At 37.8% G+C, this 27,487-nt stretch overlaps 1 protein-coding gene across 1 annotated transcript in view; it reads left to right on the top strand.

The window, feature by feature from the left end:
• The window catches only part of LOC113070266 (neuron navigator 1-like), a 120,536-nt gene extending 94,214 nt beyond the window's left edge, over positions 1-26,322 (top strand). The window contains exons 9-33 of the mRNA XM_026243496.1: positions 4,494-5,244; positions 6,118-6,549; positions 9,342-9,383; positions 9,500-9,639; positions 9,877-10,056; positions 10,327-10,379; positions 11,015-11,038; positions 12,341-12,418; positions 13,107-13,190; positions 13,953-14,064; positions 14,154-14,272; positions 14,373-14,381; positions 15,698-15,882; positions 15,999-16,161; positions 16,714-16,918; positions 17,062-17,159; positions 17,251-17,343; positions 18,084-18,252; positions 18,888-19,123; positions 19,216-19,370; positions 20,347-20,418; positions 20,566-20,762; positions 20,996-21,114; positions 22,053-22,262; positions 22,351-26,322. Of these exons, the coding sequence (XP_026099281.1) occupies positions 4,494-5,244; positions 6,118-6,549; positions 9,342-9,383; positions 9,500-9,639; positions 9,877-10,056; positions 10,327-10,379; positions 11,015-11,038; positions 12,341-12,418; positions 13,107-13,190; positions 13,953-14,064; positions 14,154-14,272; positions 14,373-14,381; positions 15,698-15,882; positions 15,999-16,161; positions 16,714-16,918; positions 17,062-17,159; positions 17,251-17,343; positions 18,084-18,252; positions 18,888-19,123; positions 19,216-19,370; positions 20,347-20,418; positions 20,566-20,762; positions 20,996-21,114; positions 22,053-22,262; positions 22,351-22,434 (4,010 nt within the window). The 3' untranslated portion in view covers positions 22,435-26,322. The remainder of the gene's footprint in view (positions 1-4,493; positions 5,245-6,117; positions 6,550-9,341; positions 9,384-9,499; positions 9,640-9,876; positions 10,057-10,326; positions 10,380-11,014; positions 11,039-12,340; positions 12,419-13,106; positions 13,191-13,952; positions 14,065-14,153; positions 14,273-14,372; positions 14,382-15,697; positions 15,883-15,998; positions 16,162-16,713; positions 16,919-17,061; positions 17,160-17,250; positions 17,344-18,083; positions 18,253-18,887; positions 19,124-19,215; positions 19,371-20,346; positions 20,419-20,565; positions 20,763-20,995; positions 21,115-22,052; positions 22,263-22,350) is intronic.
• Positions 26,323-27,487: the final 1,165 nt, after the last annotated feature.

Below are 27,487 nucleotides of genomic sequence, written 5' to 3' on the forward strand. Positions count from 1 at the left end.
CCTGTTATCTTCCTAAGCTTAAGTTGAAGTTCATACCGAATCCACAGAAACAAAAAAGAGTGCACATGCACATGTCCCTAAGTCATTTTCAGCTAAAGCAGATGCAAGCATAACCAAAACTGGCTGAACGCTTGAGTGGAGTGGTTTGTCCCAGAGACAGTGGAACACAGAAGCAATCATTAGTCTTTCAGCGAGTTTGTAGATGTTACAGACCGACAAGCCAAATGTCTGTGTCAGCGCTCTCTGCCTCTCCCTGTGGACAGACACTTTGATTGGACAGACTTAGCACACGAGATGGCACTGGAAAAACAAGATTATACCCACATATAGTAACAGAGAGAATTAGTTCCAGCTTTTATTCAGTGTTGTCTTTATGATTTATCATCCAGTGGAATTGGATCCCAAATACTCCATATTTGAAAATGTAGTTATAGGACTGGAAACCTCAATCCATGTCATGCGAGATGTGTATGAAATACGGCCTCTTATAAAGTGGGAGAGAAAATAAACTATCAATCTTATTTATGGGATCACGTTCCTCAGACAGAGTGACGATAATTCTCTCTGACTGATCAATCCCATAGCTGCAGCACAAGCTGATCTCATGGATTTTCTGGGCTGTGGTAAAAGGGCCGTGCTTCTAAGCACAAATCAGCGTTTTAGAACGAATCATTCAAGTGAATGAATCACTTCGATGTGCTGACTCATTTTCAGACGTCGCTTGTGAAGCATGCAACTACATTCTTGCTTTTAAAGACCTTTTTCGTGAACTTATTTATATCTCATTCATAAATGAGGATCTGCTGATTGACTGAATGAGAAGAGGCATCTATTTCTTTCATTTCATCATGTAAGTTAATCTTGTTCACAAGTTGAGAAAGGAGATGGATTTTTTTTTCAGTTAACGCCAATGTTTTTTTACCGCCTAGTTTTCGTTCTTTCGTTCATTTTCTTTAACAATTTTAACCTTGATCTCTGTCAGTTTGAGTTTGTTTAGATACTTTTTCCTTCCTGTTTCCATTTACTCTTTCTCTCTTTCTGTTTCTGGCTCACTTTTACGGTTTCCCTTCAGTCTAAACAAACATGTAAGAAATGTGTGTTTCCCTTCTTGTACCCTTTGATACAATCATGCTAGCATTCAATCCAGTCATCATCTGCTAATGGCCTCAACTCAACATAATTCTTTTCACATCTAACCTCCATCTCAATTTGATGTGAGCTGTATTTACTTGTGTTGGCCATCATCTGGGTGGCAGCAGTGTGAATTACAGCGGCTCGTGACTGACAAAAACGTGGGTTTTCACTATTGCTCTATTTTTGCTAATTGAGCCATTTAAATGCTAAAGTTACTCCAGCAATGTTTTTTTTTTTTTTTTTTTTTTTGCACACCATGGATAATGTTGTTATAGTAAAGCCAACAATTTCTTCTGTATGTGTGTTTTTTCAGTTCATTCGGAGATTGAGTCACAATTGCGCAAGCATTTTGGCCTCGTTTTTTGCCGCATATTTATAAATATACTTGAGAGGATCCAGATGCCACCAGGGTGGGCTTTGCAAGTTCACACATTTCATGTTGTCAATACTGTAACAGTTTTGCCATACCCACTTCCTTTCCTCTGTTTAAGTAATTTTTTTGAATATTCAAGCAGACTGTTATGTTACAGCTGAGTGATCCTTTACTTCATGATGGATTGTGTCCACATACTGCATTATTCTAATGAAGAGGACGTGTGCTATTATTAGTGTGTGTGTGTGTGTGTGTGTGTGTTGCAAACTGTATATATTGTGGTGTTAAATGAAGTGTAAAAGCTTACTTTAAAGTTGTGTGTGGTTAGAGTTTGCATTAATCTGTCTTTCCTAAGAAACCCTGCTCAATCACCTCAGAGACAAAAACCTATTTACTGAACTAGATTAATTATTTGAAGAAAATGTGAGTGCATGGTGCAAAACTCATCAACACAAGGCTGGGGTGTTCTGAGTGATTGATATTATGTTTTTGGGTGGCTGATCAGTGATTGCTAAGGTTTTCTGAGATGTGGTTTTGAACTTAAGGGTGATTACTATAAATCAGATCACTTAGAAAAGTATCGGTGGATCACGTGATTCGGTGAGTTGTTTCCCGGTACACTCGCTCTGACTGGATCATGTGATTCGATGAGTTGTTTGCCGGACACTCGCTCTGACCGGATCACGTGATTCGGTGAGTTGTTTGCCGGACACTCGCTCTGACCGGATCACGTGATTCGGTGAGTTGTTTCCCGGACACTCGCTCGGACTTGATCGCGTGATTCGGTGAGTTGTTTGCCGAACACTCTCTCGGACCGGATCACGCGATTCGGTGAGTTGTTTCCTGGACACTCGCTCTGACCGGATCACGTGATTCGGTGAGTTGTTTGCTGAACACTCGCTCTGACCGGATCACGTGATTCGGTGAGTTGTTTGTCGGACACTCACTCTGACCGGATCACTTGATTCGGTGAGTTGTTTGCCGGACAACCGCTCTGACCGGATCACGTGATTCAGCGAGTTGATTCCCCGTACACACGCTCTGACCAGATCAGGTGATTCGGTGAGTTGTTTGCCGGACACTCGCTCTGACCGGATCATGTGATTCGGTGAGTTGTTTGCCGGACACTCGCTCTGACCGGATCATGTGATTCGGTGAGTTGTTTCCCGGACACTCGCTCTGACCGGATCACGTGATTCGGTGAGTTGTTTCCCGGACACTCGCTCTGACCGGATCACGTGATTCGGTGAGTTGTTTAACGAACACCCGCTCTGACCGGATCACGTGATTCAACGAGTTGTTTCTCGGACACTCGCTCTGACCGGATCACGTGATTCAGTGAGTTGTTTCCCAGACACTCGCTCTGACCGGATCACGTGATTCAGTGAGTTGTTTCACGGACACTCACTCTGACCGGATCACGTGATTCGGTGAGTTGTTGACTCAAGAACAGCTTCCGTCTGCTCAATTAAATTCAAGAATGGATTGTTCAGTGTGGTTTGTGAACCAGCTTAACAGTTACATTGTAAAGAATCAGCTTGTTCATGAATCAAGCACTGCTATTGCATCTCAGAGCAGGTGACAATTTCTCCAGTTCAAAATAACAAGGAACGGCACATTTCTAAAGGGGTCATATGATGCGATTTCGAGTTTTCCTTTCTCTTTGGAGTGTTACATGCTGTTTGTGAATAGGTAAGATCCCTAAAGTTGTAAAGACTAATGTCTCAAAACAAAAGAGGTATTCTTTATAAGAGTTAAGACTTATCGACGCCCTCCTAAAACATCTTGTTTAAACATGCCCCCAAATGTCTACATCATGATGTGGGAATATTTGTATTGTATTTTTAATATTTGTCAGCTGTTCTCAAAGACTTTAAGTACGTTTACATATGTAAAGGATTTGCCCCTGATGATTCAATTTATGTTTACATGGCACAGTGCATCGGAGCAAAAATAGACAGTGTAAGGGGCCGTTTACATATCGCATCTTTTGCACGCTAATTTCCAATGTAGGCGTGCGGTATTCGCACTCATAATGTGCGGTGTGATGCACTCGGTGCGATGCACTCGTTTCTTTCCAGGCTAGTCCGCACCGCATTGAGTTAAAAACATCTCAACTTTTCAGAGAGCTGCAAGCGCACCACAGGTCATGTGACAAGAACTAACCAATCAGCTTCATCCTTTCCCTTAACAATGTTGAAAGCTCAGCCAAGATGAAGGTACAGCTGACCATAGTTGTATATGGATTGCCATTTTGAAATAAATTTACTAGCAGAGATACTGCAAGCGATTTTTAGAGCATATCCTTTGCTGAAATTTCCACATCTTCATGGAGAGAGCATGTCATGGTTGCTTAGCAACGGCAGACGCCTCAGGGGCTCAACTGCCCGAGCGCTTTGGAAAGGAGGAGAAAGCGGTACGGCTAGCATTTTCCACGTGTTTTTAGGCGCGATATGTGAACGGCCTAAGTCATTATAATCCGTAATCATTTTCCCACTGGATGCAACAAATGGCTCGTTTGTAATGGGTTTTATTGTTTTTGTCTCGTCGCACCGGTGTTCTGACTGGGAAACGGCATCACAGTATGTTAAGGGGCATAACATTTCCGTTAAATGCTTGAGGTATTCAGCCAATCACAACACACTGGATAGCTAGCCAATCAGCGTACACCTCGCTTTTCAGGCCGATGAGTTTGTAAAAAATTATGCGTTTCAGAAAGTTGGGGCATAAAGGAGAAACAATAATATACTTTGTGGAAAATAGTGTGTTTTTTTAACCTTAAACCACATAAACACATTTCATTATACCGAATTCACAAAATAACATTCTGCCATATGACAATATATAAAAGTTGATCTTAACAAAGACACAAATAAAGCAAGGATACTTGACAAATGTACTTAAATACAGTAACAAAATAAGAATATTTAATTACTGTCCACCACAGATTACTAATGTCTGACTGAGTTTACTTTTATACCTGCAGTTCCAAAGAACGATCAGCGAGTCATGGACAAAGCTAAAATGGCAGTGAAATCATCAGGCTTACAGCGTTCCAGTTCGGATGCAGGGAAAGATCATGGCGAGAACCGAAAACCTCCGTCCGGTATTGTCCGTCCCTCCGCTGGCACGGTTAATTCCTTCGGTTACAAGAAATCTGGCACTGCCACTATACTAACAAATAGTGAAAACACCGTCTCTGAAAACTCTGCAATTAAAAACAATACTCCTAAAACCTCTGGTATCCCAGTGAAACCCTCTGCCGGTGGGGTAGGTGGAGGACGAAAGATCAGTCTTGATGTGTCGAACTGTGATCAAAGTTTCATGGCTCCGAATGCACGCAACAACATCCAGTATCGTAGTCTCCCAAGACCTGCTAAGTCCAGCACCTTGAGTCTGATGGGAGGACGGCCGGGTGCTCGTCCCGTCAGCAGCAACATGGATGTTGGCCTAAAAACAGTGCCCGCCCCATCTAGGCTGAAGGAACCAGGCAGTGTAAAGAGCTCCCATCGGGCCAGTACAGGAGGGCTCACTCCAGTCAACCAGACGGACCGGGAGAAGGAGAAAGCCAAAGCCAAGGCAGTGGTGTCTGATTCTGAGTGTGGCGGAGGCGGCCATAGAAACGGCGCATTGACACCAACACAGAGCACACTGGAGCCTCCTTCCAAACTACTGGGACTTCGACAGCCATCCAGCCTGGGCAAATATTCAGAGCTGCCCTCTCCCAACTCTCAGAGGTGAGATGTGCCTCCTCCACATAGCTGTTTATTAAACCTCACATCTGCTCTGATTGGCTGTGGTTTTCACTCAGAGTGGTCCTTAAAAAAAAAAAAAAGATTAAATTACTTGAAATTGACTAGAAATCTTGCAAAGTGACACGTCTTCAGTTTAAGTTGCTAAAACATTTATTCACTGTCCTGAAATAAGGTTCATAACATGGTTTTAGATGTATGTATAATGCTGATGCGTAATGAAATTGTGATTTTTTTAGGTTAAGTTTTGGACTTCCTAACTGAAAAAAAAAAAAAAAAAATATATATATATATATATATATATATATATATATATATATATATATATATATATATATATATATATATATATATAGTTATAAAATAAAACATAAGTATTAGATGAAAACTTCAAAAACTAGAAATTTTACTGAAGTCACTTGAAAACAAAACCTGAAACAGAACTGGTAATAATGATTTTAGATCATAATTCTGAATTCTGGACTAACTTAATTTATTTTATATTAATTCATTCTTTATACTTTAAGTATGTTGCTGTGGTAGAGGTGTGAACCCATGTCACGTTTCCATAATAACCATTGGTTTAGTCAATAGAATGTAACCAGCAAATAATACAGCACGCATATTATTGAAAAATATTGTTATTTATTGTTGTATAGTAATATTCGTGACATGTTTAAAGTTCTTAAACACATTTTAACACATTTTATATGTTTAGCCAGTCTTAGAAATTAGCAAAATACCTCTTTAATTACAATTAAAGATTGAAAGGTGTAATTTTTTTTTATTTCTATTTCTATTGTGTGAGTTATTTGTGCATCTGGATTTGAACTCCTCTCTGTATCCTGGCATTCATAGGCCCTCCAGTGCCAGATCTCTGCCCAAACCTGCTCCCCTGGACAAGGTCAACTCCAACAGTCTGGATTGTGGGATAGTCAGCGTGGAGGACCAGCTTCCTCCCAAAGTCCCGCCCTTTTCCAAATTACAAGAACTATCAGGAATAAGCAGCACAAGCTGTCTGACGCCCAGTCCGGCTCCCATCCTCAACGTCAACTCCTCTGAGTGTTTCTCCAGCGCCACGGTGGGCCGAGGGGTCAGCGCTGGCGGCTCTCCCTCGCTCTACCCCAGACTCTCAGGGCTGCACCGTAGCATGGAGTCCTTGTCTCTGCAGATGAGCGTGTCTCCAGCAGGGGGGAGCATGACGGAGCCCAGGCCCAGACATGAGGACAGAGGGAAGGATGGTGGGTGGTCGACAGGAAGCAGAGCCTCACTCAAGCTCACGACAGACAGGTGAGCACTGCACTTCCTGTCTGTGCTCACTTAACCTGATAACATGAGCTATGCTAGTTTACTTCTAAACACTGTAAAAATGTGCTTTTATACACTTTTGAGATTTGAAGGAAGATGGTTAAAAAATAATGTGTTTAACATTAGTGATCAGAAAAATCAGATCTCCCCCATCCTTCTTAATAATTAACATGAACTAAAAAAAAATACATTTATATAAAATCACAATATAATATAATATATTATTATTGATTATTTGTATCCTGTTTTTTTCTGTTATAATATAATCTATATTCCTAATATCCATAATATTCATATGGCTTGTTCCTAATCTTTAGTTTAGTTAAGTTATATTTATTTGATAAAACATTAGAAAGAAACAAGATGACAGCTATTATGAATTAATTTATCAAAATAAATTCATATTATAATTTATAGAAATAGCTTTCATATGATACATTTTATAAATATATTATATTATATTATATTATATTATATTATATTATATTATATTATATTATATTATATTACTGTGTTTAAGAAGGGAAAATATAAATCTAGGAACTGGGAATTCATTACATCTCCTGATTAAAACTAAGAAAATGTCTTGATATAATAGGATAAAAAGTTTCATAAAAAGTATTAGAATGTGACCTTTAAAACAGACAGAATTACATTTTTATTTAATCTTTTCTTATTAAGAATCATCCATATAGATTTTTCTTTTTGTATTATGCTATATTTGTTTTGTCCACGAAGCACTAGAAACAAACATGATGACTATTATGAATTCATTATTTCATTGTATTACATTATTTTACAATTAATATAATAAATACTTTTCTATAGGATACATTTTACATTAGATTATATTATATTTTGAACCACAAATTGAAAAACAAACCAAACATATGCCGTTCATGAATTCATCTACATCTAAAAAAAAAAAAAAAAAAAAAAAATTCAGTACCCGAGCTCACTTCCTGTCTCTGGACTAAAACAGCAGCCATCCCACATCGTGACCAAAACTGCTATATTCAGTGTCATGTTCAAAGCAGCAGCTCATCACTGGGTGTGCCAGTGGAAACATCTAAAAGCAGCTCACTCTTCCTGTTATTCCCAGGTTATTTTCACCACAAGGTTCATGCCGCTCTCTGCCACACATGACCTCTCTGTTAACACCACCATCAAATTTTGTTAACGCTTGCTTAGTCAGATTAAAACTGGCCAATAGCTCACAGCCTTAATCTTGCTCATTATTTCTGTTGCTGCGGTGCAGGCCGCGCAGAGCTGACGGCTAATGAGGGCCATGAGCCAGGAAATCGTTTAATTGACAATGACTTTATTAATGTTTCAATTCAGCAGCTCATCTCCCTCCATCAGAGCTCTGGTCTACAACTCTCTTAATTCATTTCTTACTGATGAAGTCTTGGATATATCCGTTGTACAGAATTGCATCTAGTGTCCATCAGAGTTTGATGATGTGTTCCTCGGTAAAGTCTCACTCACTGGGTGTCCTGTGTGTCCAGAGGAGATATTCTTCACAATGCTGTTTCTCTAGCATCATTTATCGTTTCACAGCACTGCAGCATTATAATTGGAGGGGTTAGTAATCATTCAGATGGTGGAAACAGCTGTTGAGCATCTCTTGAACACAAGCAAAGATATTCTGAAGAATGTTGGTAACCAAACAGTTGATGGCATCCATTGAAAAAGGGAAAAAATACTATTGAAGTCAGTGGCTACCTCTACTACTAACTGTTTGATTACCAATATTCTTGGTTTCTATGTGGTTTCTAGGATGCTATTCTTACTAGGTGACTAGTGTTGCTTGGTTACTTATTAGCAAGTGCTTCTCACAAATTCGTAAAAATGTTTTATCATTTTTTTTTTACTTTTATAAAGCATAAAATACCATATGTTTGCAGATATTTAAATGTATCTATAAAAACAATGCCACGGCCAGTTAATCTGCTTTGAAATGTGTGTTCTGTGTCCAATCGTCTGTTTTTGTTTTAGTGTGATTGCACCCACTGCTAGATAAATCCAATAGTATTTCGACACCGTATTTCACCATAAAGCATATTTCATCCATGGAAGCTAGCTAATAAACTGGGTCAGAGACCCGACCTTAAAAGCCTTGGCACCCATGTAAAAAGCTCAATGACCAGAGGTATATTAAAACGGGCTTATAGTATTATATTATTAAGGCTTGTCATCTTCCATTATCATTTACTGCCAATCCTGTTGCGTGTCCTCAATCTGGCAACCCACATGAGCATCGAGGCTGGGGAGGAACGACTATTTCCAATGTTTTCAACTGCTTGCTGTCAATATCATATACTGCACTTTTAAATGTAAATATATGCTGTTTTTTCATCTGTTTTGTTGTATACCAAGCAATAGTCATATGTCAGGTCATTTATAAAAGTAACGGCAAACGTCCACTCAGTGATTATAAAGTCAAAGTCATTCTTACCTTACACACTAAAGTTTAATATTTAACATTAAGTTTTTTTTTTTTTTTTTTTTTTACCTCATCCAGAGAGTCACATTACAGCAGATTTGCACTCGCTTCACATCCACCCAAAAGTCAAAGCAGAACAATTGGCTATGTCAACACTGTGATTATATCTCTGCTAATAATCCCGCTAAATGAAATACTAATTGCTCATTTTGCATTACAAATCACTCTGATCTATTTGTGGTGTCTGATCTCTTAATTTCCATGCATATGAACATTAAAATAATGCTCTATTTCTCACTTTCTCAATCTTTTTTTTTTTTTCTTTCAGCTCACAAAGGGACAGAAATACTCTCCCAAAGAAAGGCTTGAGGTACTTGTCATTTAACTTCACGTCTGCTGTTTCATGATGGTGTCCCTCTTGATGGGGCAAACGGTTTGATCTGATGTAGATCCATGAACTAACGTCCCACTCTTGTTTCCCATCAGCCAGCACAGCTCCTCGCAGGCTGAGGAGGACAGTAAAGAGAGACGTCACTCACACACTATAGTGAGTCTGACTGAGACCAGCAGCCCGCCACTGTTCCCTTCACCCATACTGACAGGAAAGACATCACTGACCAGCATCAGTAAGTGACTGAACACTTCAGAAGCTTTCTGGAACATCCTTAAGATGGAGATAAAGATCATTATTTGAAATATATTTCAGAAATGTAACAAATGGCTACTTTGTGTTTATAAAAATACATTTACAGCCTTTACATCAATTGATTTTACAGGCAGTATGCAAGGCTCCTTTATCTAATGTGCTGTGATTGGTATTTTATATATAACCTCTGTCTCCCTCTGCTGTCTGTTTTGTGCAGTAGCACCCAGCCCCACCTCAGGAACGCCAAGAATGACCAGATCCAACAGCATCCCCGCTCACGAGGCCAGTTTTGAGCTGTACCAGGGCTCTCCTCTGGGCAGCACCCTATCGCTCGCCGAGCGACCCAAGAGCATGATCCGATCCGGCTCCTTCAGAGACAGAGAAGCCAGCGATGACGGTGAGACTTCGGGTTCATACGGTACAGATGAGGTGTACAGATGAAACAACAATGGACAAAATATTACTACTGAGTCAAAAAGTTTGCAACTCTCGAACTGTTTTTGTGCTGAAACATAACTCTGTAAACAAAATGGGACTCAACAAATTATTAAACACAACGCAGGATCTGTAGTACATTAAATAATCAGAATTTGCTGCAATGTAGGATTTAGGTATTTTAATACTTTTAAACTCACATTTGTTTATTTCCCTCTTTTTCCACCTGTAGTTCATGGCTCAGTGCTCTCACTGGTGTCTAATGCCTCCTCCAGCTACTCCTCAGTAAGTATCCCAGGGCGTTTCTTCCCTCCAGAGCTCCACACACGTGTGTTGCAGTGCTAGACTGTCAAGAGTGCAGTCTGCCGCTCGGCGGGAACTGCTGATTTATTGGACCCTCACAGCCGGGAGACTAGAAGAAGCTTTCTCTGCTTTCCTTACCTAAAACAGAGCTGTTATTGAACTGCTGCACATGACTGGGTGCTGATGTGAGCTGTAGCATGGATAAAGAACAGACCTGTTTTTGTACCCCCAAAAAAAACTGATTCAAACCCCACAATATAAACAACTAAAAAAAAATTACCAGTGATTTATTAAAAACACATTTAATGTCATTACTATCGCATCATTTTAAGTCAGCTGAAAGTGGTCTCAATTTAGTTCCTTTAATGAGAACAAGTGTGAACACACTTATGTTTATTAATTCATTTAGCTTTGACATCAACGCACTATGAGATATTAAATCTGTATTATGTTGCAATTCAAAAGCACAGTATTAGTCAAAATAATTTGACCAAACCATGCAGCCCCGTCTTAAATCTTTTTTCCATGTGTATTTCTGTTTTTCATCCCTATGAACTTCCATGTCTTTAGCATCTTACTATCTTTCTATCTGTTCTTTTCTTCCGTGCTTCTCTCAGGCGGAGGAGAGAATACAGGGCGAGGTGAGTGTCTGTCTCTCTCTCTGTGATGTTCTCCCTCTGTCGTTCAGAAGTGAATTACAGTCATATTAATAACCTGTTTCCGTCACATGTTCTCAGAGATTAGAACAGCTCACGTCAGCTGATGAACTAACACACTGATTCAAAGCCTTTGACTGCCGTTAACTGTTCAGAAGGCTGTTATTAGATTCCTCTGCTATGTTTCTGTCAAGTGATGTTTAATTCAATCATGACTTAAGGAAATGAGTAGCTAACCACGTGTCACATGTTGAGATTTATATATATATATATATATATATATATATATATATATATATATATATATATATATATATATATATATATATATATATATTGATCTATGCTTGATCTATTGATGCAAAATGAAGGTGTCTCTTAAGAGATGTACTTGAAGTTTTGCGTTCTGAGCCTGAAGGCTTGAAGTGAGTCTGATTTCACTCACTGTGTGTCGTTTTGTTCTGCCGTGCATCATAGCATGTGAACATACTCACCATTTGTCTTTCTGTTGTGATCGGTTGCATGTATAGAGTTTATCACCCTGTTCCAAGTAGAGAAGATATATAAACTGACACAGTTGCTATTGGGAGTGTTAAATATCATCTGTCACAGTTTCCCAGCAGCTGCAGTGAGCTTCTGCAGTTCAGTCTGACTGTAATACTGTAGTTTAGGAAAAACATTTCAGAGTTTTATGTCAAAGTAAATAATCTGATCGGTTAGAGGAATAGTTCACCAAAAATGAAAATTGTCATCCTCTACTCCTGCAGTAATGACAATCCTGTATGATTTGTTTTCTTCAATGGAACAACAACAACAAAAAAAACACATCAGAATTAGTTTTTTTTTTTTTTTTTTTTTTGGCTGTTCTGCTGAATTCATTCAGTGAAATTCCCAATTATGAAAGTAGACCATATGAACTGTGCAAAAGAGATGTGAGAGAGTTATTAGGGAACATTTTTATGTCAATTAATGACAGTTTCTCATATAAAGCTATCGTTATGACTTTAGAGGACTTAAAAAGTAGTGGTACATGGAATATGGAGTGCTTTTATGACATTTTTACCATACTGTTTTGTTATTTTTTGGAGTTTGAAGGTCCTTAGTTGACATCTGCGATCATTGTATAGAAAAAGAGCAGCCTAGCATGTCCTCCTCTTAAACGCAACAGAGTCACACAGGTTTGGAACAACATGAGAAAGAGTAATGATGACAGAATTCACATTTTCGGGTGAACTATTCCTTTAAATCTGAATCTGTTGGTTAATAACGTTGTGTGTTTCTTCACAGCAAATCCGTAAGCTGAGGAGGGAGCTGGAGTCTTCACAGGAGAAGGTGGCCAATCTGACCTCACAGCTGTCTGCTAATGTAAGTGACACATCTGACGCTTCTGTTCTATTCTGTGTGTACACTGCTGTTTCAAGCGTTATTCTACTCCGTCCATTCATGAAAGAGTTTCCAAATAATCAAACAGCAAACCTCAACATTGATGATAATCTTGATTTCTGAAGGATCATGTGACACTGAAGACTCAAATTCAGCTTTGCCTCTCATTAATTACATTTTAAAATCTTTTCAAATGGAAAAGAGTTGTATTTCACGATGTCACCGTTTTACTTTGATCAAAGGAATGCAGCCCTAGTGAGCATCAGAGACTTTCAGAAACATCAAAAAATCGAACACACCCCAAACTTTTTAACAGTATTTTTCTTTAACATTCCAATTATTATTTAATATTATTTTGATTATATCATGCTCATATAATGCAATGAAATGGATTATTTGGTCACACTTTATTTTAGGGTCCAATTCCCACTATTAACTAACCATTAACTATGACTTTTGCCTCAATCAACTCCTTATTTGCTGCTTATTAATAGTTTATAAGGTAGTTGTAAAGTTTAGGGTATTGGGTAGGATTATGGATGTCATGCATTATATGTACTTTATGAGCACTAATAAACAGCCAATGTTAATAATAGACATGCTAATAAGCAAATAGTTATTAGTGTGAATTGGACCCTATTCTAAAGTGTTACCGATTCTTTTTATCCAGGCTAACCTGGTGGCAGCGTTTGAGCAGAGTCTGACCCTCATGACCTCTCGACTCCAGACCCTCTCCGTCAGCGCTGAGCAGAAGGTATGATCAGGCAATCCCAAAAACAAGTCCGAACCAAATCTCAGTTCCACCATTTATGGCTTATTGGTAACAGTTACAGCATTAGCATTTCATAGCATGATGCAAAATAGGATACTGTTTGGATACTGTATAGTTTCAAAGTAAATTCTACATCTTCTTTTTTTTTTTTCAGTGTTATCATAGTCTAAAAACAGCTAACAAACCATTTTTTGGTATTTCTAATTACTCTAGACTGGTTCATGTATGAAACACTACCCGAACCTCATCTGTGCTTTAACCGCCCAAATTTAGATCAATATGTGTAACCTGAGACACTGAGAGCGAGAGAGCAAAAATGGGTCAAATTAGGGTTGAATGGATTTTGGGGGTTGCTGGCTTTTCATTTACTCCCAAAGGGTCACTGCGTTATCTGTGCCATACTCCACATTGCCGTCTGTACAGGAGGCAGCTAGTCTAGAGAGCTCACGCTGAGAGACAGTGACCCGGATTCACTGTTTCGTTCCATTGGCTGTGACCCTACAGATTGTTTGAGTGATTCAGAGAGGTACAGCTGGAGGAGCTTTTGTAGACGTGTCTGTGGCTTCGTCTGCCGTAAATGCCATTGGTCAAGTGCAGGCAGTAAATCATTGCAGAAAGCAGAAGCGAAACTACATCTGTTTGGAAAACCGTCAGTAGCAGAGCTTTGGGGAATGATGTTTCAATGTTTATGCTTTAAATGAATGCGCACAGACTACATACATCTGGGGGGTTTTGTCTCTATAGGACAGTGAATTACTGGACCTTAGAGAAACAATCGAGAACCTTAAGACCAAGAATATGGAGGCGCAGGTCGTCATCCAAGTGGCACTCAATAACCCAGATGTGGCCCCCAAAGGTGAAGACAGCAAACATACACCTCAAATGGAGTTTTAGCTCAATATACGTTGAATATTAGCAAACAAATGTTCTTTTTCCTTCTCTCAGAGTTGCAAATCAGGAGGCAGAACTCATCCGAGAGCATCTCTAGTCTGAACAGCATCACCAGCCACTCCAGTGTGGGCAGCTTGAAAGACGACGCCAAGAAGAAGAAGAAAAAGAGCTGGGTAAGCAGAAAAAAGAGCCGAAGATTGAATTATATTGACAATATCTGCTAGTGGATAACCATGCTTTTCACATATCTTTCTTCTTTTGTAAATCTTTAAGGTCTGCGAGGTAAGTTTTTCCTCTTATGTCATCATGTGTTGTTTCTAACCACTCTGCAAAGCTCTGTGTCCTCAGACAGCCTCTGACAGTCATCGCTTCTTATACTTTCATAGGTGTAAAGTTTTATGTTACAAAAGTTAAGGGGTGAATTCAATAAGCAGAGAGCAAAAGAGGTTGATGTTTTTTTTTTTTTTTTGGTCAATAAGTGTTGCAAGACTTTTATTTTGACAGCATATTCATGCTATATTCACTGTGTATTGTGTGTGAAAATGCCTTAAATTGTTTCTTATATGTGAGAAAATATAACTTATCAGATAACTAAATTGTTGGTTACAACAGAGTTTGCTTTTTTTTTTTTTTTTTTTTTGATAATGAATACTTTTTAAATTTACAGAGGATGCTAATATCAATTGAATTTGACATATTTATCAAATTAAAATATTTTGTAATTATTTCAGATTTTAGTAAATATGATGTAAAACAAATAGTAATTTCTTTAAAAAAATAATAATAATATGCATGTAATTTTTACCATATTTAAAATCATAAAACCCCTTCACACCTGTAACCAGCTCCTAAGAACTGATGGGGACCCACAAGATTTTGCAAATATGCCATGACATGAATTGCATTAATTACTTTAGCGCACTGGTCATTTCAGCAACTTATATAGTGGTGTAAGTAACCATGGACTCCTTGGTGAATTCCCTCTAGAATGCTATTTTACTAATACTGTAAACATGTGGAAACTGAATGTCTAATATGGCTATGATGGAAGAAAATAAACAAGAATGAAGCTGCAGCTGAGCACTAACTCTGGCACGTAGACACAGATCACTTGGCATGTTGAAATAATCTGTTACAGTTCTTCTGTATTTTACCTGTTTTATTTATTTATTTTTTTGTGGTTCAAGGCTGTAAGCTCTTTTATAGGAATGAATGCATCACGTATAACCATCCACACCAACAATACCAGTGTTTCAAGTGCCCTTGTTTAAAAAATAATAATAATAATTTTGCTGTTCTTTAAGTGTTTGTCCCTTTGTGCTTGAAATATCTCCATGCAAAGTACTTGAATTTGACACTTGATAAAGTAGGGAGATTTGCAGAATGTAAAATCCTTAAATTAAAATCATTTATTTATTTTATTCTTCCCAAAAAAAATTTACTTTAAAGTTTTTCTCAATAATAATTTACATTTTAACTTTAGAACAGTAAATAAATAAACTTTAAATTAATATAAAAAAATCTGAATAAACATTTCCTCTTGTGTTTAAGTATTTCAGTGTATTTTAGATTCTGTCTTTCTCTCGGTTTCTCTGTAGTTACGAAGTTCTTTTGGCAAGGCGTTCAGCATTAAGAAGGGCGCTAAAGATGGCTCCATGTACTCTGATATTGAAGAGATCGCCACTCCAGACTCTTCTGCACCCAACTCACCAAAACTGGGTCATGAAGAGGGAGAGAACCCGCCCACTTCCCTCCCATCCAGCCAATCAGCCACCTCCTCTGTGTGAGTAAAGTTCTCATGTGCCAATCACAATATCAGGAGATAATCAAGCAAAAATGGGCAGCGGTATCAGACCCTTTAGACTGCTTTTAAACAGTCATGACATTGTTTTCTAACAGGATCCCTGAAAGTAACGAGGAAAACGAGGGCGATGAGAAGATGGTGTCAGAGCTGCGGTCTGAGCTGTGGGAGAAAGAGATGAAACTGACGGACATCCGGCTAGAAGCGCTGAGCTCAGCACATCAGCTGGAGCAGCTACGAGAATCCATGAACAACATGCAGGTTAGTGACCAATTTAGTCATTTAATTTAGTTTTTTAAGGACCTACGGAAACCCCAGGCTCTGGAGACTAAAGGTGATGGTTTAATCATTGGTTTGACACCTAATTCTTCACCTTAATTTTAAAGCTTTTCTTCTCAACCTGTTGTTTGTGAACCTGCTGCCTCACTGAGCATTCCTTGTCCAATGCTTGTGTCTAAATTTGGCATTTCTATAGTATTGCATCAAATCGGCATTTAATTAAATTTTTGACTTAATGTTATTTGACATTTTGGAGTAAATCTCTGGCCCATTTTCCTTGTAGAAGATAACCAGCTTCATAATTATAAATATGAAAATAAGGTGTTTTTCATTTCCAGCCCGTGTTAATGATTATATATCACTTATAAATGGTTGTATACCAATAAAAATCTACTTTGCCTAATAATTATGCACACACAATAAAAAATTGACCTTTTTTGCATGTGAAATTTCACAAATGTCACTGCAGTGAATGACTTTGCATATGAAGCACTGCAAAGAAAAACATAATTCAAATAAAATCTTTCATTGTAGAGGATGGTGGAGAGTCTGAAGGCAGAGAACGATCAGCTGAAAACAGGAAGTGCTCCATCATCCCTTGTGCTCCCTTGCGGCCCACCTTCTACTTCCACCTCCCAGCCGTCTGGTCTGTCCAGCCTCCTGAACTGCAACCAAACCAAACCACCCATGAGCCTCACCAAGTCCTTCAGCCTCAGCCTCAATGAGTGCTCCAACACTGGTGAGTTCCTTTAGTTGTGTCTCCTGATATTGCTGTTTGTTTTAACCTTGAAAGCTTGGTGGCTCCAAGAATCGCATCCCATTACTAATCTAGAAATGTCACTGGTGGATGGAGTCAAGTCCTTCTGTCTATCTATCTCACAGACGTTGCTCCTATGGAGTTCCTGAGCCTGTCATCTCAGAGGGACGAGGCCTTAACACGTGTGGTGGTCCGTATAGCTGACCAGCAAGTGTCCATGGAGGTGAATACATGAAAACAGAATTGAGATCCCTTTAAATACATGAACATTAGATCATATACACTAAATAAGCCAACTGATATACAACCAACAGGAGAGGCAACAGGATTTCTACATTGGCTCTGTTAGGATTCATGGGAAAACTGAGTGGTCTGTGTTGGACACGGACATCTCCACAGCTTTCGTGGTAAGATCTCATTCTGTGGTGTAAAGACTGCTATAAAAGTTTCAATTAGTGCTGTCAAATGATTAATCACGATTAATCACATCCAAAATAAAAGTTTTGGTTTACATAATATATATGTGTGTGTGTACTGTGTATATGTATTATGCACATATACATACACACACATATGCATTTATATATTTAAGAAATTTTTTACATTTATATATTAAATATATTTATATATGATATAGTTTAAATGAATATAAGTATATACACGTACATATTTTTTTCAACAAATGCTGTATGTGTGTGTCTTTATATAATATATAAAGACACACACATATAGCATATGTTGAAAATAAATATACACAGCACACACATATTATGTAAACAAAAGACTTTTATTTTGGATGCGATTAATCATCTGACAGCACTAGTTTAAATATATGCAAAAACAGGGAACCTTTAAATTTTACAAACATAATTTATTATTTGAAAAAAAAAAATGTACGAAAAAATTCTAACAATTACTATGCGAATAATACCATACTATTGGCAAACATATCAAAAGTCAACTGGTTATTTTTTTTATGTTTATATATATATATATATATATATATATATATATATATATATATATATATATATATATATATATATAATATATAGACAGGTATGTAATTGTATGTAAGAAATTTAATTTAATGTATTTAATTATAATATTTGTTTCATCTAATGTGTTCTTTGTATTTGGATATCAGGATTATATTTCGCAGGTGGATCCCAGTGCGAGTATGGGACTGTCCGTCGACTCTATCCACAGTTACAGTATTAATCAGAGCAGGAGAGTGCTTGGTGCCGAAGCCCCAGAAAGTTCACCCTGTGACTGTTTAAAAAAGGGTCCTGGACTCATCACTGTCACCCTTAAAGGTGAAAATCTCACACTTTCATTCTCTCCCTCTTTTACGCTACTTCTCTTAGACCACATCCTACACAGGTATAATAGCTATGCTTCCATCCACCTATTTTTATGTGCATTTTGGATGATCACATAAAAAAACGCTGGATGGAAATGTCATGATGCACATAAATTCTAAAAATGTGCATAAAAATGTATGCACACAACGGAGTAGGAAAACCTTTTTATCTGATAAGAAAAAATGCACACAAACTATGATGGAAACACATTTATCGAATAAATTCCACCATGTGCATTAAAAAAGTCATGTGATCAAGGATAACTTGAGTAGCAGACCGATCTCGTTCACAGCATCTATGTGTTGGTTCGGTCTTTCTGAAATGCATCTGTCTTCAAAGTATTTCTTTATAATTACTGTCTTACATGACTGCGTTCCCAAACAGAAGGCATCCACCTCTAAAACAATGACCGCATTTATTGTGTTATGTCTGCTTTCTCTGAAGGGAAAATGTCAAGAAAATGTCTTGTCATTGACACTGTCAACACTCATGACTGGTTACTCTATTTTGTCTACTAAATGTTTTTCCTTCCTGTTTTTTAATTGCCTTGTCACTTGTAACTGACCTCAACTCTCTCTCTGTTCCAGGTTTTAAGGAGAAGTGTGTGGACAGTCTGGTATTTGAGACTCTAGTCCCCAAGCCCATGATGCAACACTACATCAGTCTGCTTCTGAAGCACCGGCGGCTGGTCCTGTCGGGCCCCAGCGGCACGGGGAAGACCTACCTCACCACCCGACTGGCTGAGTACCTGCTGGAGAGGAGCGGCCGTGACCCCGGCCCTGGCCTTATCACCACCTTCAACCTGCACCAACAGACCTGCAAGGTGAAGCCTGGAAATAACACTTCCCAGGAAACACTGACTTGTTTACTGTGACCAGCAGTTGGAAAGCTACACCTTTGTCTTCTCTTTCTCAGGACCTCCAGCTGTACCTGTCTAATCTGGCCAATCAGATTGACCGCGACTGTGGCGCTGAGGACATTCCATTGGTCATTATCTTGGATGATATCAGTGACGCGTCTTCCATCACTGACCTGGTCAATAGTGCACTGACCTGCAAATATCACAAATGGTGAGTGAGGAAACTCCTGTGTTAAGGAAGTGTTAGTGGTGAATCTCTCAAAAGTATTACAATCATATTTTAAGGTAACATATTTATATTATTGCAGCATAGGGAAAATTAAGCAATTTAACTTTTTACTATTAAGATTATATTAAAGTGCCCCAATTACGGTATTTTTAAGGTTCCTAATATTGTTCTGGGAGACTTCTACAGCAGGTTTAAATGCATGCAACACTATCATTTTCTCATAATGTACATTTAATATCTAAATGATTTGTAAACAATTCGTATGGATCAGTTCGGAAATTCAGTCTCTATAAACTCCTCCTTTCTGTGAGGTCAAGTTGTTCAAGGCCGTCCAACATAGAACATTGGCGGGCATTATGCAAATGTGTTACCCTGTGACGTCTAGCCATCACAGAAGTGGGATTCAAATTCCTGATGACTTGTTTATGTGATTCAGAGTCTATTCTTTTTTTTTTTGACAGACAGACAGTAACTTTATTTACCGTGCACTGTAGACGTCACAGCTTTGCAGATTGTATATATTCACAGACAGCTATATTACAATATTCAATATGGTATAATAGGTTCCTGCCCAAATTATCTTTACTTTAATGTGAAACATTACATAATACAAACAATATTTAAATTAAAACCTGCATACATTAGAGGCAGTATAACAAATTCTAACATCACTTTATATATACTTAAGAAAAAAAAAAATCATTTCATAGAATGAGCTGGAAATATTCTTAATTTTCATGGAAATATATTGTTACATAACAAACATTCTTAATAATACACAACAAAATATAATTTAAATGATTTATCACATATAATTTGGGGAATAAATATGACCTGGAAGTATTACTTACAAACATTGTGAGATTCACTATTTTACTAGAGCTTTTCATTGTCAAAATTAAAAATGTATTTTAAAGTATATTGTAGGATATTTATTTACCGTGGTTATTTATTTCAGTCCATATGTCATTGGAACCACCAATCAGTCTGTTAAGATGTCATCCAATCATGGCCTGCATCTCAGCTTCAGGTACGTTCCACATGTCTTTAACACTAATTCATTCCAGTTTGTAGATTGTGGTAAGATTAAATAAAAACATCATCATCATAAAGAAATTTGAAATCCCATGTCAATATTCCAACCGTACTTCATTTGTCATTTTCTGTTTGTCTGAAGGATGGTCACCTTCTCCAACAACGTGGAGCCTGCAAATGGTTTCCTAGTGCGTTACTTGCACAGGAAGTTGATCGAGGCGGAGGATGAAAGCACAGTTCACAGTGTTGAGGTGCTGAGGGTTCTGGACTGGGTGCCTAAACTCTGGTATCATCTCCATACCTTCCTGGAGAAACACTGCACCTCAGACTTCCTCATAGGTACAGCCTTACACGTTCTGAATGTCTGTTTCATGCATTGCTTTACAGGAAATAAAAAGAAAGAAAAAAAAAGAAACATATTTATCCATTTATAGTATATCAGCAACTTAATCTGAACCATGCACTTCATTTCAATTGGTATTATGGATTTCTACACTTCAGGTTAACGTTTAGCACTGCTCAAAGCCAAGTCAAAGCCAAAAAGATCTCAGCTATGGCTCTTGTCTTTGCAGGTCCCTGCTTCTTCCTGTCTTGTCCAGTAACATTAGCAGAGTTTCGCTCCTGGTTTATCGACCTCTGGAACCAGTCCATTATTCCTTACCTTCAGGAGGGAGCTAAGGATGGTGTGAAGGTAAGTTGTTCATAGGCAGCTGACTACTAAATCAGGGCTGTCCAATAATTTTCTTGGATGGCCACCATTCAGTAGAGTTCAGCTCCAACCCTACCTAAACACATCAAGCTCTTCAGGATTTCTAGAAACTGTAACTGTCAGTGTTTTTGGAGCTAAACTGTGTAGTAAGATGGCTCTCCTTATAAGTGACCAAATTGAAACACACTTCATAGGGATTAACTCTCTTAATAGTTACTCCCATGGCCGTATCCAGCTATGAGGTCACAGAGGTCCGGAACTCGGTAAATTTTTCATGTTCAAAAATAAAATTTGTTCTCTGATTGACTAATTTGCTGCTAGACTCCTCATATGAATATCTGCATGTATAATTCAGAATGTTTAGCAAACCCGAGTCGGTCACGACAAAATATGTATAACACACCTTTTACCTTCTGCACCACTGGAGTCTTTTAAAAATAGCATGTTTGGTGGGCAATATGTATGTTTGCATGAATAATTAACAACTGATAAAATTATCCACCCCATAAATATACTATTAACAAACTTTGATGCAATAAATAGGGTATGATTTAAAAATGAGCATCGTTGAGCCATGGTTACTCCATACAAATAGTGCAAGAGACTCCCTGTATATATCCAATATATCTCCTCATGTATCCTTGTTTTGGTTGTTTTTTTTTAAATGATGAATATAGACTATTGATAGCTGCTGAAACAGACAATTAACTCCTTACATGTAGGCTTTAATGCTAGTTTGGTGTCGACTAGTTCTAGTTCTTAGAATTCGGTTTGGTGTGTCCCAGCTTTTAAAGTTTGGCCAAAATTAGGCACTCCATAGGTTTTGTAACAGAGTTTATCTGTTATCATATGACACTTATTGTGTCTGGTCAAAGTGCACTGGAGTCTTGGAGCTCAATCTCTGCATTCACATAATTCAGGTCCATGGTCAGAAATCAGCATGGGAGGATCCAGTGGAGTGGGTGAGGGATACACTGCCCTGGCCTTCAGCTCAACAGGACCAGGCCAAACTCTTTCACCTCCCTCCGCCAACCACCGGCCCCAACACTGCTCCAACACAGCAGCCCACAGACGACAGGGTCACGTCCAACAAGGACACGTCTCTGCCCACAATGGAGTCTGATCCACTGGTGAGTGTCCAGTACAGCTACACCTGAACCTTTGTGAACATATCTGCATTTGTTCTGACAAGATGTCCTTGTTCTGTTCATCATTCAGATGGCGATTCTGTTGAAACTCCAGGAATCTGCCAACTACATCGAATCACCCGAACGGGACATTTCTGGCAACCCCACTTTCTAGGCTGAGCTAAAAGACTTGAGAGCTTACTAATGGCTAGGGCTGTAACAAAACACTGTTCTGTACAGCTAAAATACACCTCCTGTCTCCTTCGAAAGGCTTGTGAGAGTCGAGAAGAGAAACTGTCAAGAACATCCATGTCTAGAAGTCTGAAAGAAACACTAAAGAACTGATCCTGCCAGATCTGAGCGAGAATCTTTTTTGCACTGTTGTCTTAACCGGTCCTTCCTTTGTTTATCTAACCTGCAAGTTGCATGGTAATACTTGCAACTGGGATTGTAAAGATTGGATGATTGTGAAGATGATTTTTTTTTGTCTATCATACTGGGAACATAATTTGCTACACATTTGTTTGATATTACTTTTGTTTTGGGTAATATCTGACCATATGGACCAATAATCTATTTATTCTTGTTTGCTAAAGTTCCGACTCTCCATCCTCAAGATCAAGTTGCCTGAAAAATGTACACAAAGGTGCGGTTACATTTAGACCAACTCACATGGATGCAAAACGTACCGAACAAGATGGTGCTCAGAATTCAGCCTTAAACGATGTCCCTCCATATATCATGAAGTCAGTCCCATAGCAATCTGAGTATTACTCTATTTTACCTCACAGTTTGCATAGTGATGCAGTTTTAAGGTGCAGTACATACCCATAACCTGGTCGCATTCATTCCTATCAAACACACAGCCTTCAGACAGATGTAGACTGTAGATCTCTGATAGGATGCACTTGGATTCTTAGCTTTCAATCGAGAGCACTGACTGGTTGTTCAAGATTCATAAGTTGTTCGCTCCAATGGTGAGTTGCAGCACCAAAACAACCAAAAGTCATTTGTTTTCAGTGAGAGTTTGAGGCGACATGAGCGATAGAGACTGTCGGGGATTGACATAGTTCAGTTATATGCAAATGTCTACCAATGGAAGAACAGAAAATGAAGCTCATGTGATCTGCTGCCTGATATTGTTGGTCTCAATTAAGGTGGCACTTGGAGATGCAGCAAAGCTCAGCATGACTGCAGTAGGGCTCATGTGATGCACCGTCTGATACAGTCAGAGGGCGACCTATTGTCAGTAATAACAGAGGTGCTGTTACCGGAGCAAGAAAACAGTATGCAACATGTTACTTTCAGTACTTATTCATGTGCGTCCAGTGCATTTGATCTTATCGAAATAATCAAAAGCTTTGTTCTCAATGACAAGCCAAATCCTCTTGGCTTTGTGCTGTAGCATTACTGTAGCTGTACTGTACTGTAGTTAACGAAGGCCCTGTTTCCACCTGGTATTAACGTGCATTTCAAATGCATCTAATGCAACCTTTGTGATTGGATTTTGTTGAGTAATTCCCCTTTTATTTTGGGATACTCAACATCTCTGTTGTGTTAGCTGAGGTTGGGTGGCATCTAAGCATCCAGGACAAATAGGAATTTACATTGTAAACGTGATGTGGTCACATGCATTTTTTACTACCTCCATTTGTGAGTTTAGTGATTTGGTCACAGTTTTAGACCCTGTTTACACCTGTATTTAGTACTGGACACTTGTGATCGGATCACCAAAAACATGTTAAAACAAGGTGGAAACAGAGCTGTAAATATACTGGATATTGACTCCACTGGCTGAACAAATGAAGCCAATTTGAGCTCCGGTTTGAAAACAGATCAGGATTGTTTGCAGTGTGAACAAAGCCAAAATGGTTTAAACAATTTATGTCTGAAGGAGGTTTAGTCATTTGTTTTTGGCCTTTATTAAGTCTAGAGGTTCAAAGCAAAATCACATCAGTGTTAGCTTACAGTTTTACACGCACTTATGTCCTTTGATATTCTGTAACAATGTAGCCAGTTTTGGAATTAACATTGTTTATGTTTATGTTTATGGACATTTTAAGTCACACGATGACCCCGTATCAGGGTCAAACTCTCCAATCATTCCAATAACAATTGTAATACTGACAGAATATCTTAATTCACATTAAAAAATAGCAATGGTGGAATGTAACTCATGAATGCATTTGCTATTGGCTGATTACAGGTGCTCCAGAACTGTATGTGCATGAAAGCTTTAACTCTGAGGAAAGATATAGCTAAAAATGCACCTTATCATGAGACGCCAAAGGATGTGTTGGCAACCAAGAGCAAAGTGATCTTTTACCTAAATTACCAAACTGAAACTTAATTTCTTATGTACTAACCTGTTAGTACTAGCACTATAGCAATGTCAGATGAAACTGTGCCGTTGTAGTCTCAGAATGTAAATTGGATCACAACTTAAGTTTGCCAACACACCTAGTGCTCTTGATGATGCTTGCCGAATCTTGTGCTTGTGTTTACGTGTCCTGTTAATGTCAAATATAGCTTTCCAAATGAATAACCAGAGGAGCATTTTTTTAAGGTCTTTTTTTTTTTGTACGTGCTTGTTTGTTTTTACTAAAGGATCCAAGTCTGACATTTGTAAATAGATTTTCAATAAAAATTGCCTAAAACATACAAACAATAAAGGTCTATGGTAGAATAAACAGAGCAAGGTTAAAATATCACAACTATAAACTGAATGTGTCTGGTAAGATATACATTACAGCAAAGATCGCGGTCATCTCTCAGTTATAGCCTTTCCTGTAGAGGCAAGTTAACTGCCACAAAGTAACTAGATCATGTTGTCTAAGTACATTTTTCACTATAAAAGTGTCCTCTGTATTCTCTTCCGGATCGTACAAGGTATTGAATGGCTTTAACGACTGAGTTGGCCATAACAACCCATAAGAAAACAGTAAAAAGAAGTGCTTCAAATTACACAAGTACCTCAAAATCTGTCTTAAAATCGTATGATCATAAACTTAACCTTAACCGCTTAAGGATAGTTTAGGGGGTTTGGGGAAGATTCCCCAGTGGTTGTCATGAAAATGTGCCTAATATAAGCCAACTCGTTGGACATTGCAATACCTAAACTATTATGTTTTGCAAGGGATTGTTTGCTGGAGGATAAGAATGCGAGCGAACGTGTTATCCTTTTATATGCTAGCTTATGAAATAACATTGAGACTTGAGCTCGCCGGTAGTCTCGTTTCCATATGTCCTGGAAAACAAGGCTGCTTTGCCAGCTAGCACAAACTAAAGCCATTTCCCACCGTCTCTTCTCATCTCGCAGATATATTATCCATCGTAGAACCTCTTGTTCATCTTGCATTTGAACCGAGATTGAACCAGTTTGGAGAACCTAAAATGGAGTGTTTAAATCTTGATTAATTTATTATTTTTTACTGTTTTACAACTAGCAATGCTGAATGTTCAAGCAGGCACAATAATAATACAAAACCTGTGCTTTGTAAACTCTATTTGTTCCACTTGTTTAAGATTAAACAGGTTCAATATTGTTTAGTCAAAAAACAGATTCATGATTTGTCACTATGCAGCGTTGGAAAAACATTGTCGAGCTGAGTTGTTAGTACCAATGACAGAAAACATTGGTATGTGATAAGCTAATGTCCAGGTTTGATGGTGTTTTAATGTTGATGTGTATCACCATTGTTTGTCTGGAAAAACACATTGGACCTACCTGTCCCATTGGGATTTCAAACAAAACTATGTTTTTCTTTTGGTTCTTCTTTCTTTTTTTTCTTTTTTTTGCTTTCTCTTTAAAAAAAATCTTTCTATTTTGTATAGAACATTGCAATTGTAAACATTGTAAATAGTATACTCATCTGCGACCACAATCACAGTAAAATATGAGAAGATCCGGCCCTCAGATGAGACACCTTTTGTTGTTGGTTTTTATTATTATTATTATGCAAACTGTCTGCTGGAAAGGGGTTATAGAAGGCATGTGCTGATCTGAGAGAATTTCTTCCATCAAATATTCACTCACGTTTTCAATAAATTCATGTCATCCCTACACTGGATTTGTGCTTTTATTTCAGTAAATAAATTTTTTATTTGGCAACTATTACATTAATTTAATAACATGACGGCTGTTTGTATTTATCACTTTTTATTATTTCTCAACACAAATATTCCGATTCTATGTCCATATATATATATATATATATATATATATATATATATATATATATATATATATATATATATATATATATATATATATATATATATTATATTAAGATTTAGTCATTAAGCAGATGCTTTTATCCAAAGCTACTTACAAATGAGGGCAATAGAAGCAATCAAAACCAACAATAGAGCAATAATATGTAAGTGCTGTGACAAGTCTCGGTTAGCCTAACGCAGTGCACTTAACAAAGGGTTTTAGATATAAACAATAAAAATAAAAAGAGTTGATAGAATATAATAGAATAAAGGATGCTAGAGGGTCATTTTTATAATAAATAAATAGAAAACAAGAAGATAGAAATATAATAGAGTAGCAAGTGTTAGAGGTCTTTCTTTTTAAAGAAAACTAGTGATAAGAATAGAAAAAGATCAGAGAAGTGTCAATGTGCCTACTAGGGCAGGTAAGCAATTAACTTTTTTAATCACATCAATTACACAATGTGGTGATTAGTTAATCTAATGAATCGCACATCAGATTTGGAGAAATTACTCTTAAAAAATAAATTTAAAGTCATTGTTGTGCAAAGCATCAAACAGAGACTACAAAAAGTGGGTTCAGCAAGAAATATTTTGTATGATAAAATGTATAACATATACTTTTTGGACCATGTGAGTAAATGATGACAGAATTGTCATTTTTGGTTGGGTGAACTATAACTTTAATACATTATTTTATTAATTGTATTGTTATTCCTATGAAAATATTAAATAATTTATTTAATGAAATGATACTCTAAATAATAAACTAAAACTAGTAGGTGGTGGTAAATGTCTCGATTAAGTCATCGAGTCATTTATTCATTTGATTCGTTCAAATGGCTGATTCATTCAGGAGGTAAGTGAATGGTTCTTTATGAATGGTTCATTGAATCATTAGGCTTGTTCGACTTGAATCAGGTCATGACCATCAGACCGACCGGCATGTGACATCAAAGTACCGCAAGAGCTTTAGAGAGCATACGGCTACTTGTGCTTTTGAATCGCTCTCG

Source organism: Carassius auratus, unplaced genomic scaffold, assembly GCF_003368295.1.
Source record: "Carassius auratus strain Wakin unplaced genomic scaffold, ASM336829v1 scaf_tig00003633, whole genome shotgun sequence".
NCBI lineage: Eukaryota > Metazoa > Chordata > Actinopteri > Cypriniformes > Cyprinidae > Carassius > Carassius auratus.